General features: G+C 36.2%; 1 protein-coding gene across 1 annotated transcript in view; it reads right to left on the bottom strand.

Annotated features, from left to right (window-relative positions):
• Nucleotides 1-15655, bottom strand: part of LOC150090216 (ankyrin repeat and FYVE domain-containing protein 1) — a 199065-nt gene that overhangs the window by 156194 nt on the left and 27216 nt on the right. Inside the window, exon 3 of the mRNA XM_090369021.1 lies at nt 10549-10667. Within this exon, the coding sequence (XP_090225147.1) occupies nt 10549-10667 (119 nt within the window). The remainder of the gene's footprint in view (nt 1-10548; nt 10668-15655) is intronic.

Below are 15655 nucleotides of genomic sequence, written 5' to 3' on the forward strand. Positions count from 1 at the left end.
GTGATGTGTTGGAAAGCTATTAATGAAGGTGGCTGTTCAACACAACAAATTTTTAACATTGACGAGACTGCTCTGTATTGGAAAAAACAATGCCAGGTTTCAAAGCTTCAAAAGATAGGGCCAAGCTCTTGCTTGGGGCTAATGCAGCGGGAGATTGCAGATTAAAACCACTGCTTGTGTACCATTCTGGAAATCCTCGTGCATTTAAGGGCATCAATAAAGTCACCCTACCTGTGCATTTTCAATCGAACTAGAGAGCATGGATAACAATCTCTCTCTTTGAGGATTGGTTTAAATGCTGCTTCATTCCCGAGGTTGAAAAATATTGTAAAGACAACGACGTTCCTTTCAAGATTTTGCTTCTATTAGATAATGCTCCTGGACATCCTACGCATCTAGATGATTTCAATTCGAACATGAGTCATATTTCTACCGCCAAACACGACTTCACTCATCCGACCTATGGATCAGGGTGTTATTTCATATTTAGAAGCATACTATTTATGCACAACATTTGCTCATGCATTGTGTGCAGTAAACAATGAGAAAAATTTTACGTTAAGATACTTTTGGAAATCTTACAATATTTACCACGCCATCTTAAACATTAATAAGGCCTGGGCGAAAATTACTAAAAGTTGTTTAAATGGTGCATGGAAGAAAATATGCCCACGGCATGTAGAAGGCTTCGAAGGATTTGGAAAAGATGAATCATATGAAGAGGTTACAGATAAGATTGTAAAGGCTGCAGAGCTACTTCAGTTGGAGGTTGTTGTAAAAGACATGGAGGAGTTAATAGAGGAAGAAGAGAAGGAATTATCTAACAAAGAACTTATTGACTTGCAGGCAGCGATAGTGAAAGAAGAAAATGCTGACGAAGCTCAAGATGAACCAAATGAAGAGTCAAGACGCTTCATCACCAGAGAGACGGCAATGGCAAGGTTTCAGAAGATAGATCCTGACAGCAAACAATTCTTAAGAGTTAACATAGGGGTGAATGATATGCTTGCTTGCTACAAAGAAATCTACAATGAAAAGAAAAAAGCCACCGTCCAGTCATCCATTAATATGTTCTTTCGTAAGGTTGAGTGACTGACCCCTTCTAAATCTCCACAGCCCTCAACCTCCAAAGCGGCGTATTTATCAGCTGAAGATGTTGATTCTGGCATCAATGCTTGAGAGGTAAAACTTACTTATGCTGTCTCCTCTCTTTTTTGTAATTTTATAATTTTGAAATCTTTTAAATTGCACGCTTTTGTAATTTTTCTTGCGCACAAGATAAAAAATTTAATAAATACAATAAATAATTCTATTCACATGTTCGTCGAACATTTGTTTTTTGATTCAATCAATTCAGTGAGTGCTGCTATAGCATGGGGGAAATTTGACTTACGTAGGATTCTGCGGAACGCAACCCTTACGTTAATTGGGGAGTGGCTGTAATTAGCTGCACATCATGTTATGCATTTGTGATGTAAGCAAATGCCCTCTAGTTTGCATTTCACAACTTAGTTTGAACTTTGTTAAACTTGAAGGTGATTTTTACAAATAATGATTTATATCATTAAGAAATTAAACATACTTTTAATAATATCTCCCAAAAGAAGAAAAAGTAGTACAAGTGATAATAGAAATCAAAGAAAAATAAAGTTCTTGTATATGATTAAGAGAAAATGCAAGGATTCCTTTGTAAATTCTGAGGAAGCTGAAGCTTTTGCTGCACAATGATCCCTGCTCAGATATGAAGTTTTCAGTGCAGTTCAGTGCAGACAGGCTGCCAGAACAGCTCATGGGGGTCTTGTTAATGATATATGCAAACTTTGCTAGCAGGAACAAGGAGGTGATTATCCCTTTGTATAAGGCAATGGTCAGACCACACCTTGAGTACTGCATACAGATCTAGAGGCCTCATTTCAGGAAGGTTATAGAGTTGCTGGAATGAGTACAGAGAAGAGATTGGTGAGGGGGAACAAAGGGATGCTCTTAGCAAGAAAGGCTTAAGTTCTGCAAATTGCAGCATCTGGAGACTAGGCATCTGTGAGGTGATCTGAGTGAGGTGTATAAGGCTTTGAATGGTTTGAGCAAGCTCAATGCCGATGGGATTCTTCCTCTTGCTCAGATTATGCACTTGAAAGGACAAATTCAAACTGAAGAAAGACAGTTTCAGAATAGATATGTGGAAATTTGCCTTTAGCCAGTGAGTGGTTGATTACTGGAACAAACTTCCATTGTCATTGGAAGTTGATATCTTAGATAGATTCAAGGAAGAACTGGACAAACGTTTGGAGAGAATGGATAGGTGAAATGGGAAGTGTTTTTTTTTTTTTGTTTTTTTTGGCTGACGCTGTATAAGCTTGCTTTCTTGCATCATACACTAATGCTAATTAATGGAGACTACAGCTTTTAGTGGGTGTATAATGTAGATAAAACCATTTGACAAGCAAAGTGCTTTTCATCTGACTTGGATTTTCTGAAATTGGAGCATCATTCAGTCATCAAATTTCTCACCAAAGAAGGAAATGGCCAAAGGCCATTCATGAAAGGATGGCAGCAGCATATGGCAGCAGTGCACCTTCAAGAGTACCAGGTGAAATTCTGGTCAAAACAATTCAAGTGTGGCAAAGAGTCCATCGAAGATGATCCATGCCTGTGACAGCAACCACTTCAGAAATGTGACAAGTTGTGGAAACCCTTGTGCTGAATTACAGATATTTAAAGGTATCCCAAATTTCTAGAGAATGTGGCTAATCTAAGGGAACAGTTATAAACCATTCTCCATGAACATTTGGGAATGGCTAAGAGCAGTGCAAAGTGGGTCTGCAGATTTCTGATCCCTGTGCAGAAGCAATTCAGAGTATGGTGTTGTGAGGAGAATTTAGAGCTTTATGGAAGGGATCCTGAAACCTTTATCTCCCGAATTGTTATGGGTGATGATCCTGAGATCAAGCAAGAATCAATGCAATGGAAGCACAAGGGTTCTTCCCCACCCAAAAAATTTTGGACACAATCTTCAGCTGGCAAGATTATGGTCACCATTTTTTGGGATGCTGAGGGAATTTTGCAAATTCACTACTTGGAGCACAAGCAGACAAGTCACTGAGGAGTCATGTGCATCCCTACTGTATGACCTAAGGGATGTCATAAAGGAAAAATCCTGTGGAAAACTTTCCAGAGGTATGCTACCTCTTCCTGACAATGCACCAGTGCACAGATCACATGTTGTTGCTGCTGCTTTGAGAGACTGTGACTTTACAGAACTTACCCATTCAGCTTACACCCTGGATCTGGTCCCCAGTGACTATTTTCTGTTTCGACCTCAAGAAAAACATATGTGGCTGTTGCTTTGCTGATAATAATAAATAAATTTTCTGTTTATACTCCGGCACAACAACCAAGTCAGTAGAGTTTACAATAAATCGTCAATACAAATATTTATTGTATTTAGTAGTCATGGGTTTGAACCCCAGAATGCGTGCTATGCACTCTCGCTCCTGACCACTGGGCTACGTCAATGAACTGAAGTCTGCTGTTTCTGCATTCTTTGATGGACAGGACAAAGAATTTTATTTGTCTGGTATTTCCTTATTTCCAACAAAATAGAACAATTGTATTGAAGTTCAGGGGAGTTAACATTGAAAAACAAAAAAAAATTTTTGCCTCTATGAAGGGAAATGAGATAGAGGAACTTGAACTGCCCTGCATAGCAGTTCAAGTTCCTCTGCCATTTATTGCACTTGAACTGCTACACAGGGCAGTTCAAGTGCAATAAATGGCAGAAACAGTAGTTTATGTGGAGAAACATTCTGGACTTTATGAAACAGAAACAAAGGATATCCATAGCTTCTGGCACCTCATTCACTGAAACTAAATATGGGAAAGTTAACACAGCAAGATGAATAGAGGGTTAAGGGGGCAGAAACATCCAAGACCTGCAAAAATGAAAAAGTTTGCTAGCAAAAATTTTACTTAAATCACTTGGGAAAAAATTGGGCTTACAGAATAAACATGATCCCAACAAAGGAAGAAGTAAGTTGAAATTTACACTAAACTGTATGCACAAAAAACAAAACAAAGCAGCAAAAAAAACTGGATGTATTCTTTAAAAAGCCATCTGACAAAAATGGGTTTGCATCAATTTGTTGGAAGACAATTCACTGTACGACAGTTAGTGCATGACAGTTTGGTGTATGAGACAATTTGGTGAGAGACAATTGGTGGCTATAACAATCGGTGAGTATGACAATTTGGTGTATCACACAGAGATCATAAATTAACAAAATCAATGAAGTAAAAGGTTTAGGAAACAAGAGAAATTTTGTATAAAAGGAATCACACAAATCCTTCTCATAGACAGGTTAAAAAGTGAGTACAGTCAGTCCTCGTATAACACGTGTTTACACTACACGAATTCGATCATACACGATTTATAAATAGGGGAACGATATCTTATATAACACGAACCGAAATCGCTTATGCACGATTCGCCTTTGTGTTTACAAGAAATGGAAGTCGAACGCGGAATCACCCCAACTGAACGCAACACGATAGGAATGAAGAAAAGATTCTGAAAATGTATTTGTTTTTTTATTTCGGTGAAGGGGAAACACATTTCACCATAATAACGTAACACCCAACACAATTCCAGCTATCGGTATAATAGCAAATGAAATTAGATCAAGTTTATAACAGATTCCACTAGCAGAAACACAACTGGAAACTGTTTTTATTGTTTTATGGTGTAATCCGTAGAAATGTGCTTTAGTAAAATGTGAGGTGTTAATAGTGTATATCTGCCTTTACGGTGTTGTTTATGTGTATTAAGCGTGCCTCCTCGTTTTGTAATTGTGCTTTATTCCCTAAAAATGAGTAAAATACTTAAAAGGTGTGAAAAGGAAGCATCCTGGGCACTGCAGATTCAGAGAGAAAAAGAAAAGCAATATCGATAAACAGAGGTGGACTTGGTCAAAAATTCTTACCCGGGAAAATTTGTAGTGGCCTCATACTAGCGTTTATGGCCAAAATCACACCAGCCTCCGGCCTACCGGGATTTCCCCAGTAAGGCTTATGGCCAGTCCGCCTCTGTTGATAGAGAAAAAATATGAAGCGAAATGAAAGACCATGTGATATTGCACATGCTACAGACCTAAATGAGGCAACGCCGAGAATTACAAAGAATGTAGAGAAAATAAAAACAACTTTGATAGCAGGAACAACTCAAAGTGTAATTAAAATCCATTAGATTAAGACACAAAGAATTGGAAGAGATGGAACGGCTGTCATCTGTTTGGATAGAAAATCAAACAAAAAACAAGTTTGCTTATGATAGAAGCAAAAGCATTAGCAATATTTTATTACGTAATAGTCGTAATAAAATACTTACGTATTTTATTACAATTATTTATTGCGTTTGGTAACGTTTTGGTTACAAATGTGTGTTCAGTCTTGGGTGGTCGGCACCTATCCTTTTTTTCCCATAGGGTCTGTTGTTTATATTGCAGGATTTTGCATTGCACGAGGGTTTCTAGGAACACAACTATTGTGCTATACGAGTACTGACCGTATGCTCCTATTTCAGCATGACTCCATCCATATTGTAACACCTTTAACCCAGAAAGATTATTTATTATTTTTTTATTTATTTTTTTTACACACACCTACTCAGTTGAATACTAAGCTTTTCCAGGAGCAAGAATTGGCTGAAGGTTGGGAGGCTAGATGAAAATTAAAGGCACAGACACCAGATGAAAGGAATAAAATGAAGATCAGTTAGCATTGTGGTTAGGACCCATGCTGTGAGGAAAATGAGATAGTTTGAATTCCATCATAAAGGAGGAAATTTTTTATGGGTGGGTGCTTGGCTCCTTCCCCCACCTGTTAACTAGGGTTTTTTATGAAGTAAAAAAGGAAAACAGACAATACAATACAGTAAACCCCCACTATTCGCGGTATATGTATTCGCGGTTTCGCGTATTCGTGATCGCTGATTTAATATAAAATGAAACCTAAAAAAAAATGTGAATTTTAAAGCGCCGTGAATATTTTCCGTCATAAAAAAACATGGGCGTGGCTAAAATTATCTTTCCCGGTCAAAACAGCGTTCAATGGGTGGGGGGGGAGGGGTGACAAAATCGCAAGCGTGGATGTTTCTCGCTAATCCTTGTTCAGTATGTGTTATGTGCTTGTCATGGAAGGTTTCGTCATTTGCTTTTAATTTATATGCTTATAAATTGAATAAATTTATAAATTGATATGCTTACAAAAGTGATAAATCTACCGTTTTGCAGTGTAAAACAGACTTTTTCCAGTGTGTTAACGGAAGAAAGTGACTTTATTGTGGACAAGTTCTTTCTAACCCGTACAAAAATATGGCTACGAATAACAAGGGAAATGTGAAAATATCAAAGAAGGACATTAGCAAATAAAATTGAGTTATTAGACAAAATTTCTAATGTTGAAAGTGTCTCCTCAGTGGCAAAACATTATAAAATCAATGAGTCAATGGTACGATCAATCAAAAAATCGGAAGAAAAAAATCTGCCATAGTGTCCGTGAAAACGCGCTAATTGCTTAAAAAATTTGCTCTGTAATTTGCTCTGATGTTAAATTAGAAAAAATGGAAAAGGCTTTAAATCTGTGGATAGAAGACCGAACTCAAAATAAAATTCAGTTAAGTTCACTCATCATTCGTCAAAAAGCAAAGCTCCTTTAACACTTTAGCGAAACTGGTGATAGCACTGGTGGGATAAGTTTTTTTTGCTAGCAAAGGTGCTGGTTTGAAAGATTTGTTTGAAATTTCTAATAAATATTACATTTAATATTAAATTGTTTCTTATTTTCATTTCGATGCCATATGCTTGTATTTCACTATGTACTGTCTATGTACATAGTCATATTATGAAGGTACATATAATACATACATAGACAAAATTTTAGACTAGTTTTTCTTATATATTTCATACTTTGGAACGGAACCCCTTTATTACTATGGGAGCCATAACTCAGTATTCACGTTTTCGGTATTCGTGACATTTCTCAGGAACGTAACTCCTGCGAATAGCGGGGGTTTACTGTATATGCAATTCACAAGCATTATATACAGACACCTCAAAATCTTAGCTATTTGGTGCAAAAATAAACACCCTTTTAACTACATTCCTCCATGCTAACTAAGTGTCTTTTGGCATACCATCCTTTGTCAGGAGCATCGAGAACCAGCACAGGCCCAGTGAAAACACCTCACTGGGCCAGATCACTTTTCTATGTAGAGGACTCTAATTCTGACCCCTACACAATCTCCAGGGAAGCTTATCTGTCTACCCTTACCCATCCATGGTGTTAGTCTACTGCTAACATCTTTCAATAAAAAGTATAGCATGGGTTGCAAACTGAACAACAAAGTGCACATTACACAGCTGGTATCCATTAATGATCTCTACTTTTGGTCTCTGGAACAACCACCCCTCCCCAATGTGTATTTCTTTAAAAATGCAACTTACAGAAGTGAAAGTCAAGTACAAACAAGGTTCTCTGTATCCCAATCTTTAACCTATCCACGACTCTTTTTTAATAGAATCGCCTGAAAAAAGTAGAATGTGTATTAAAATATGAAGGTGAATAGTACGCTCCACCAAAAATACAAAATATCAAGAATGGTATAGTGATCAATAAATTCACCACTTACAGCATGACATGTTAAAAGTGCATTTTCCATCTTGCTTTGCCAAATTCTCACAAAGAATTCATCAAATTATTGTACTCACTGAATTGTCATAGCCACCAATTGTCTTTCAGCAAATTGTCACATACAGCAAAATGTCATTCACCAAACTGTCAGCAACGAATTGATGTGATCCTGCCAAAACAGTCTTGAGAAAAGGACTGAAATTACTGATGACCTTCATCAGATACTTAACTGACCTGCAAGTTTCTTCATATGGTTTAAAAAACATAAGCTGCTTAGAGAGTCAATGTGAGAACAGTTTATTAAGAACTAAGGCTATTGATATGAATTGATTTTGGAGAAGGGGAGAGTCATTTAACACCTGATGTTTCAGAAACTACTTTCTTCTGAAACTAGAAGGCTGACCAGCTGGAACTGACTGCTGAAGTTACAATGTCCTGATTGAATGTTTGAAGGCTAGCAGGCTTTCTACTAGATTCCTCTAGCGTCAGAAGAAGGGAGTAAGGCATACTGAAATACCAGACTCCCCTCATGATTCTCTATGCAGTCTTGTGTTTTCCTTTAAACCATTCCTACTGCTGTGAAACATGAATGCCCTTCAGACATTATATTTTAGTATTACTATTGGCAAATAATGCAAGGAAGCAAAAACATCATTTACTATTTGTTCCAATAACCTGTCCAAACCCTCTTTAAACTTATTCAAATAAATTCTCTCTACAATACCAGGTGGAAATTTATTCCACCAATCAATTACTCTTTGGTTTTAGATTCAATCAATTACTCCTTGACTGAATGCAAAGTTCCTGTATATCATTAACAGAACTCCATAAGCTGTTCTAGTAGCCTATCTGAACTGCTCAGAAAATATCATGTCAGACTGTACAATTATCACTAGGTCTTTTTTCCTTATCAAATATTTGTGTCTGGTACTGCCCAAATGGTATATTATTCTGAAAGTACTGTTACACACATACAGTTCCTCACATTTATCAATGTAAAATCCCAGTCGCCATTTTTCAGCTGATCCATTTAGTATATCTAGATCTTCCTGCAGAAGAACACCTGGATAACTGTCATTAACCACTGTGTCCACTTTTGTATTATCAGCAAACTTAGTCATCAAACTTAAAATACCTACAGCATCATTAACAAATATTTCAAACCATAAGGAACCCAACATCCTTGTGGTACCCCACTCATCACATTAGTCCATGAAGAGCAGTGGCAATTTATAACCACTCTTTGTTTCCAACGACTTAACCATCACTTTCTCCCTAGTAGTAACTTGGCCCTAATGTCATATTGATCCCAATTATACTACAACAACCACACACATGGTACAGTATCAAAAGCGTTAAAAAAAAAAAAAAACTGCAGCCATTATCAATCCACTGCAGGATGTAGGCCTCCTCAATGATTCATGTTGAGGGAAATGGACCATATTAATTCTGGTCCAGTGGGGGTTGGCAGATCGACCTTATTTAGCAGTAAGGGGCTTGAATCCTGGTCTACTCAAGGAGCATGTGCTATTGCACTCTCGCTAATGACCACTCGGCTACAGAGGCATTACTGGACTCAAAATTTATGAGATCCCTTATATGCTTCATATGTAAAAAATGAAGAGGATTCAGAGGCAGAGAAAGGTACTTATTCATCCATGTCTCCAAAAAAAAAAAAAAAAGGGTAAACAGATTACGATATTTTTATACAGTCAACATATTACGATATTTTTAAAGGTAAGGTTTAATATAGAGAAATGTTATTATCATTTTGTAATATTAGATTTTCATTTGTTAGTATATACTACATTTTGTACATGTAACATTACATTACCTGTACATACAATGCATTATTTTTAGACCTTTCATAATAGGTCATAACGAATGAATCATTGGTTTCTGAAGTTGAAGGGTGGCCAGAATGAGGATCATCTCTGATGGACAAGTAGCTCTCTTTAAACTTTGTGAACAACTGAAGTCTGAAGTAACAGAGCACCTTCTCTGAAAACTATTTTTAATATTTTGCAGGTTTCTGCTGCATTTTTCCTTAACTTGAAAAAATTTGATGCAAATTCACTGCTCAGTAAAATCATCCAATTTAAAATACAAAAAAATCACACCTTTGGTAAGTTCTAATAGTGCAATTATAGACCAAGTTAAGCCGGCTATAATGTATAATACGAAAGCTAGTAAGTTATAGCTTCTCAAGCAACCCAACGCCTTATGCAAGTGCCCAACACAAACTGAAAAAAATATATATATGCCAAATAAAGTAAGGAAAACCTTACATATCAATAACATTAAAAGAAAAATTAAAAGACAAATTAAAATGTTAATTATAGGCAGTTAGATACATTGAAAGGGACTTTTTCGAGGGCTAATGTTTAATCTTGTTTAAGTAATGTTTAATCTTGTAAGATGGCATTAATCAGATCTGTGACGATTAATATATATATATATTAAATTTGATATATTTATTATAATTGAGCTATTAATTAACTATTCATTTATGCATTTTACATACTTGGGATATATATATGGCACTGTATCCTTAATAAATTATGAAATAACAGATTTAAAGCTGATGTGTTATTTTATACAGGTGTGCTTAAACATTCAAGTGGAAACCTCCCGCCACTTGTTTTTTGTTTTTTTATAATGTGTACATAATCATTAAATTCATTTAAAAATAATCTGAATGCACTGGCAATACACTAGTAAAATGAAATGAAATTAAAGTGAAAATAATCACTTAGGCATATTTCAAAATATACTTTAAATATAGAAAATATTAACTCTATGATGAACAGGCTCTTAAATGTTTTGTAATTTTTCATTAAGGTAAGCAAAATTAGATTACAATACCAGTAAAATCCAAATGATCAACATCTGCAAGGTTTGGAACACCCCAACTGTTACTCCGTGCTGATAAAACAAAACGATGAGCTCTTATTAACCTCCCTTCTAGCTGCACAGTCAAATCACTAAAATGAAAATACCAGTCCAATTATAATAAGAAAAATTATCCATATCAAATTGTTTACATAAATTTGAACCATATCTATTTATTTTCTTAACTCAATTTCTCTCAAACTATATTTTTTAAAAGAGAATAAATATCTTCAAAAAACAGAAAAGAAAAAAGAAAATGTTAAACTGTTTATTATTCTTTAAACTTTTTTCTCCATCCTTACAAGACATAGGTAATATTCTAATGTAAACATTGATTACTGGATATACTTATGTAAAAAGATTATTTAAAAACAAGGGTTCAAAATTTAAAGATGTTAATGTGTGGGTACTTTTTTTTTTTGTTTTGTACATTCCAATAGTCAGGAGTCAGTTGGAAACAAGGTTCTTGGAAAAACATTCCTTTTCTCTTCTTCCTGAAATTGGGCAGTCAGAGAAAAAAAACCATACAGGGACCACCTAGTAGAGGTCAGTGAACTAGAAGTTCAATTTTGAACTATCTACAGAATTTCTGTTAACTTCGGTCTGGGCCCAAAGGTGTTTACTTTTTGTTGATGGAGATTTTGTCCATATGACCTGGGCTTGCCTGAAAGTGGTGACTGGCAGAGGAGGACCCCCTTAAAAGAAGACTGAGTGTTGGAAAGAACAGTTTACCAGGATTTTTCTGTAGTATAGTTTGAGGTGGCCAAAGAGCTGACACTTGTTCAGATCACTGACCCAGCAATTCAACATAGTCAGTCAAAATGCCTTATTTCAGAGTATAGACTGATTAGATGGGAAGATTTAAGTTTTGTAAAAAAAAAAAAATAATAATAATTAATAAATGTGACAGTACAGTGGCATTTTATGATAAAGGGGTAGAATAATTGAAGTAACTGACAGGTAGAGTAACTGAAGCTTTGAGGAAATAATTACATTGGTGTGCCAGTAGGGCATCCAAGGAGAGCACCTTGCTGTGACAGTAATTATTCCTGAAAAAGGGTGATCACAAATATTCAAGGAAAACTGTAAGTACAATTTCATGTCTAGTTTACCCAACACTGAAAGAAAGATGGTTTCAAGTTGCCCACTTCCAGAACAAAAGCCCCACACATTTTGCTCTTCTAAGTGACTCTCAATTGAACTTAAAGCTTAAGAAGTTGAACAACAAAGTTTGTATGTTTGAGACAGAAACTGGCTGGTATGACTCAGACAGAAACAGGCTATGATTAGAGAGAAGACAGAATTTGGATAACTCCCCTTCCAGATAAATTCACCCTGGTTCATAAGAAATTTTATGTTCATTGTAATTCTAGCTATTCTTGAATATTATGTATATAAACAGTAAAATTATGGCAACTACAAAATGAGTAGGTTGTTGATCAGCTTGACATCTTGTGTGTTTAGAAATGCATGGATACCTATGTCAGTACATGCAAGGTGTAGTAATAAAGTCTGGACAGGTGCTGTTGCAGTCACATTCCCATGAGTTGGAAAATAAATGGAAGTGGTATGTTGTAGTTCAAACTTCCACCAACAGATGGTGCTACAGTGAGTGTCGAATAAACTGACAGGTTGCAAGTAACAGCCAGTTGCATTAGTAACATTAACATTCACTGTGTCACAATTTTGCAATGGGGTAATGAATACATATTAAAAACAGTTCATGGTGACGAAACATTAAATCATAACAGTGTGTCTGAATAGTATAAGCAGTTCTAAGACAGAAGTGAGGATGTTTGCAATGATCCAAGAAGTGGGCATCCAACCTCTTGAAATGTGAACTAAGCTGTAAAAGTTTGGGACATTGTGACAAGAGATAGTTGTTTGACTCTCAGAATGATGGCTGATGAGATGGATATGAATCAGGAGACAATTCATCACATTCTGCAAGAAGATTTAGGGAAATGGAAGATCCAGGTAAAATCTGTGCCGCACAGCCTCACGGAGAAAAAATGAAGCATGTCATCATTCAAAGGCTTCATCCAGATGTATCTAGACAATTCTAATTTCCTCAACTGTATTGTCACTGGAGATGAGTGTTTCAGTACAACCAAAAGAAGTGTCAAGAGCATGCAGTGGACTTCAAAATCATCAAGGCCCAAAAAGTTCTATTTATAGGAATCCAGGATCAAGACTATGCTGATCATGTTTTGTGACAAGCAGGGTGTGTGATCCACAAGGAATTTGTACCTGAAAGGGAAAGAGTCAATGCCACATTCTATGGACAGGTGCTTCAAAGACTATTGAAGCATATTTCCTGGGTGAGACCACAATTTTTAGAGAAAGGCAGCTGGTCCTTGCTGGATGACATTGCCCCCCCACCCATTCCACACACTCCCGATCTAGCACCAGTGGACTTCTTCCTCTTTTCCAAGGTGAAAACTGCACTCAAAAAAATTTCAAGATATTGAGGATATAAAGAAAAATGCAACCACCAAACTGAACATCACCTCTTTGGACGCCTTGGTTGACTCTTTTCAGAAGCTTTTAGAACAATGTAATACGTGCATTCAATCAAGCAGTGATTATTTGAATAAAAATAAAACCATTTTTGAACTCTTTCGCTGTGTTCTTTTTATTGCACCAATCATGGAACTTTAGTGCCACATCTTGTATATATTGCTGAATATTTCAACTTTTTATTTAATTTTGTATAATTATTATAAGTGAATTAAACTTGAGATGTTGATTTACATTTTACATCCCTGTTCATTTATCTGGAAAGGCAGTTATTTGCTATTTCTCAGGAACAAAAACTCAGTTCTGAGCAATCCACAGAAAGAGCCTCTGACTATAAGAACACAATAATTTACTGCTTTGGGTTTGAGGCTTCACAATTGCTGTTAATGCCTGCAAGTTTTGAGTAAAGTGATAATTCTCTTACAGGACACGCACGCACGCGCACAGCCCTACCATTAATATTCAGGCACCCTTCCACTGATAGTTGGTCACATCCTACCAAAGTGCCACATGTCAAAGAGAACTATAAACGTGCTCTATAAGCCTTCAAGGAGACAGTAGCATGATTGTGATGCAAGATGACACGATCCATGGATTTAACAGACTTCTGCATAATGGTAATAGGGTGCCACATAAGCAATCGGTCTGTACATGACATTTCAAATGTACCAAAGATCCCTAGGTTGATAATTAGTGATGAGATCTGCAAAAGAAAGTGAACTAATGCTGAAACGACCCAGAAAACCTCTGAAGTTGACGGAACATGACAGGTAAACCCAGCAAAGAATCTTCTGCTTGGAATGTATTTCTACATTGTTGCAGCAGACACAAGCCCTTGGTGAGATTATTGGGACACAAGTTAGCATTGTTACAGTGCATAAGTTGTTGCATGACGGGTTAACATGTTCTTGCAGCTATACACAAACCATTAATCACCCTGAATGATGTCTGATGTTATCTAGTTTGGTCTAAAGTCAGCCATTCTCGGAGTGTAGACCAATGGAAAGCTGTGCTTTGAAGTGACAAGTCACTGCACATAATCTACCAGTCTGACAGCATACCCGAGTATGGTAGATAGCCAGAGAAAACTATCTGCAGGACGGTAGCACCCCAACAATGAAATTTGGCTGAGGTAACATGATGGTCTTGGGTTGTTTTCAGTTTGTACTGGGACCATTGATTGTTTTGGGCAAATCATGAATGTTGAGGTTTATCTAGATGTCCTGGAAAATAATGTTTCAGAACATCAGGGAAGGCGTTGAGAAACAAATTCAACAACACCTTATATGTTATTTAGGTATTCCCAAGAAGCCAGATGGAGAAAGGTGGAGTAGGGGACAGAAGAAATGATGACACCAGTTTATAACTTCAACAAATTAAGTTATGCATCAAAATAATTAATTCAGAAGATAAAAGAAAAAAATAATAATAAAATGAAAATTCTGTTTCATCAATGAATAAAATACATTTAAACGTTTTAAGCACTGAATTTCCATCTCATGTTAGAGGACAACAATCCATATCATACTGCTCATGTTGCGATGGACCAGTTTGAAGATAAGAGCATTAAAGATGGATTGGCCAGACCAGAGCCCTGACCTCAATCCTACAGAGAACCTCCAAGATAAGTTGGATCATTTGCTGCACGTAAGGAGATAATGTCCCCAAAAAACAGAGTTGAACTGGTTGATGCTTTGAAGGCCAAATGGCAGAAAATATCCGAGGACAAAGTTGGAGAGCATTCTGCAGAAACTAGAGGCTGTCATAAAAAGATTTCTACCACAGTTTTTAGCTTTCCTTAAATAAAGGTTATTTATAGATATGTAGGTATCTGGATATTAATGGTAGGGCAGTTTATATAAGTATACAATTGGCTTTAGCAAGCCAACAAGAGAGGTACTACACTACAACAAAACACAAAACTATTTCTTCTCATAGTGTTAGACTTCTATTCAGCAATACAAGTTTTTTTTAAAAAAACCTGAATAACGAAAAGATAAAATTACAAAAATAGAGTTGCTATAACAACGAACCCATTATTCTGAAATAATTTTTAAAGAATCCAGATGCGTTCTATTAGAATAAAATGTATAATGTAAAGTTCATAACCAAAATAACAACAAGATAATAGTGGAATAAATAGCATTCACTGGCATCACATATAGGATTCTACCAAAATTCCACATGTGGATGGTTGTTTGACATATCTACTCAACACAAAAGTTGACCTTTTTCAATAGATATTTAATGGTTTGAGTTTAAGTAAAATGTGGTCTCATCAGAAAATTAATTTTTTTTTTCTTATATACATAATACAAGAAAGACAAAGTGAAGACTTATTAATTAATTAAAGGAAAAACACTTTTAACCCACATAATAAATTTAAGTTTACTGAGTAATAGGTGTGTGTGTGTGTGTGTGTGTGTGTGTGTGTGTGTGTGTGTGTGTGTGTGTGTGTGTGTGTGTGTGTGTGTGTGTGTACGTGCACTTCCAACATAAAGTACAATGAATAAACTCGACAAAAACTGCAGGAGATCTCTCTTCGTTCATATTAGAATTC

Source organism: Mastigoproctus giganteus, chromosome 2 (genome assembly GCF_048544385.1).
Source record: "Mastigoproctus giganteus isolate SK-2022 chromosome 2, ASM4854438v1, whole genome shotgun sequence".
Classification (NCBI taxonomy): Eukaryota; Metazoa; Arthropoda; class Arachnida; order Uropygi; family Thelyphonidae; genus Mastigoproctus; species Mastigoproctus giganteus.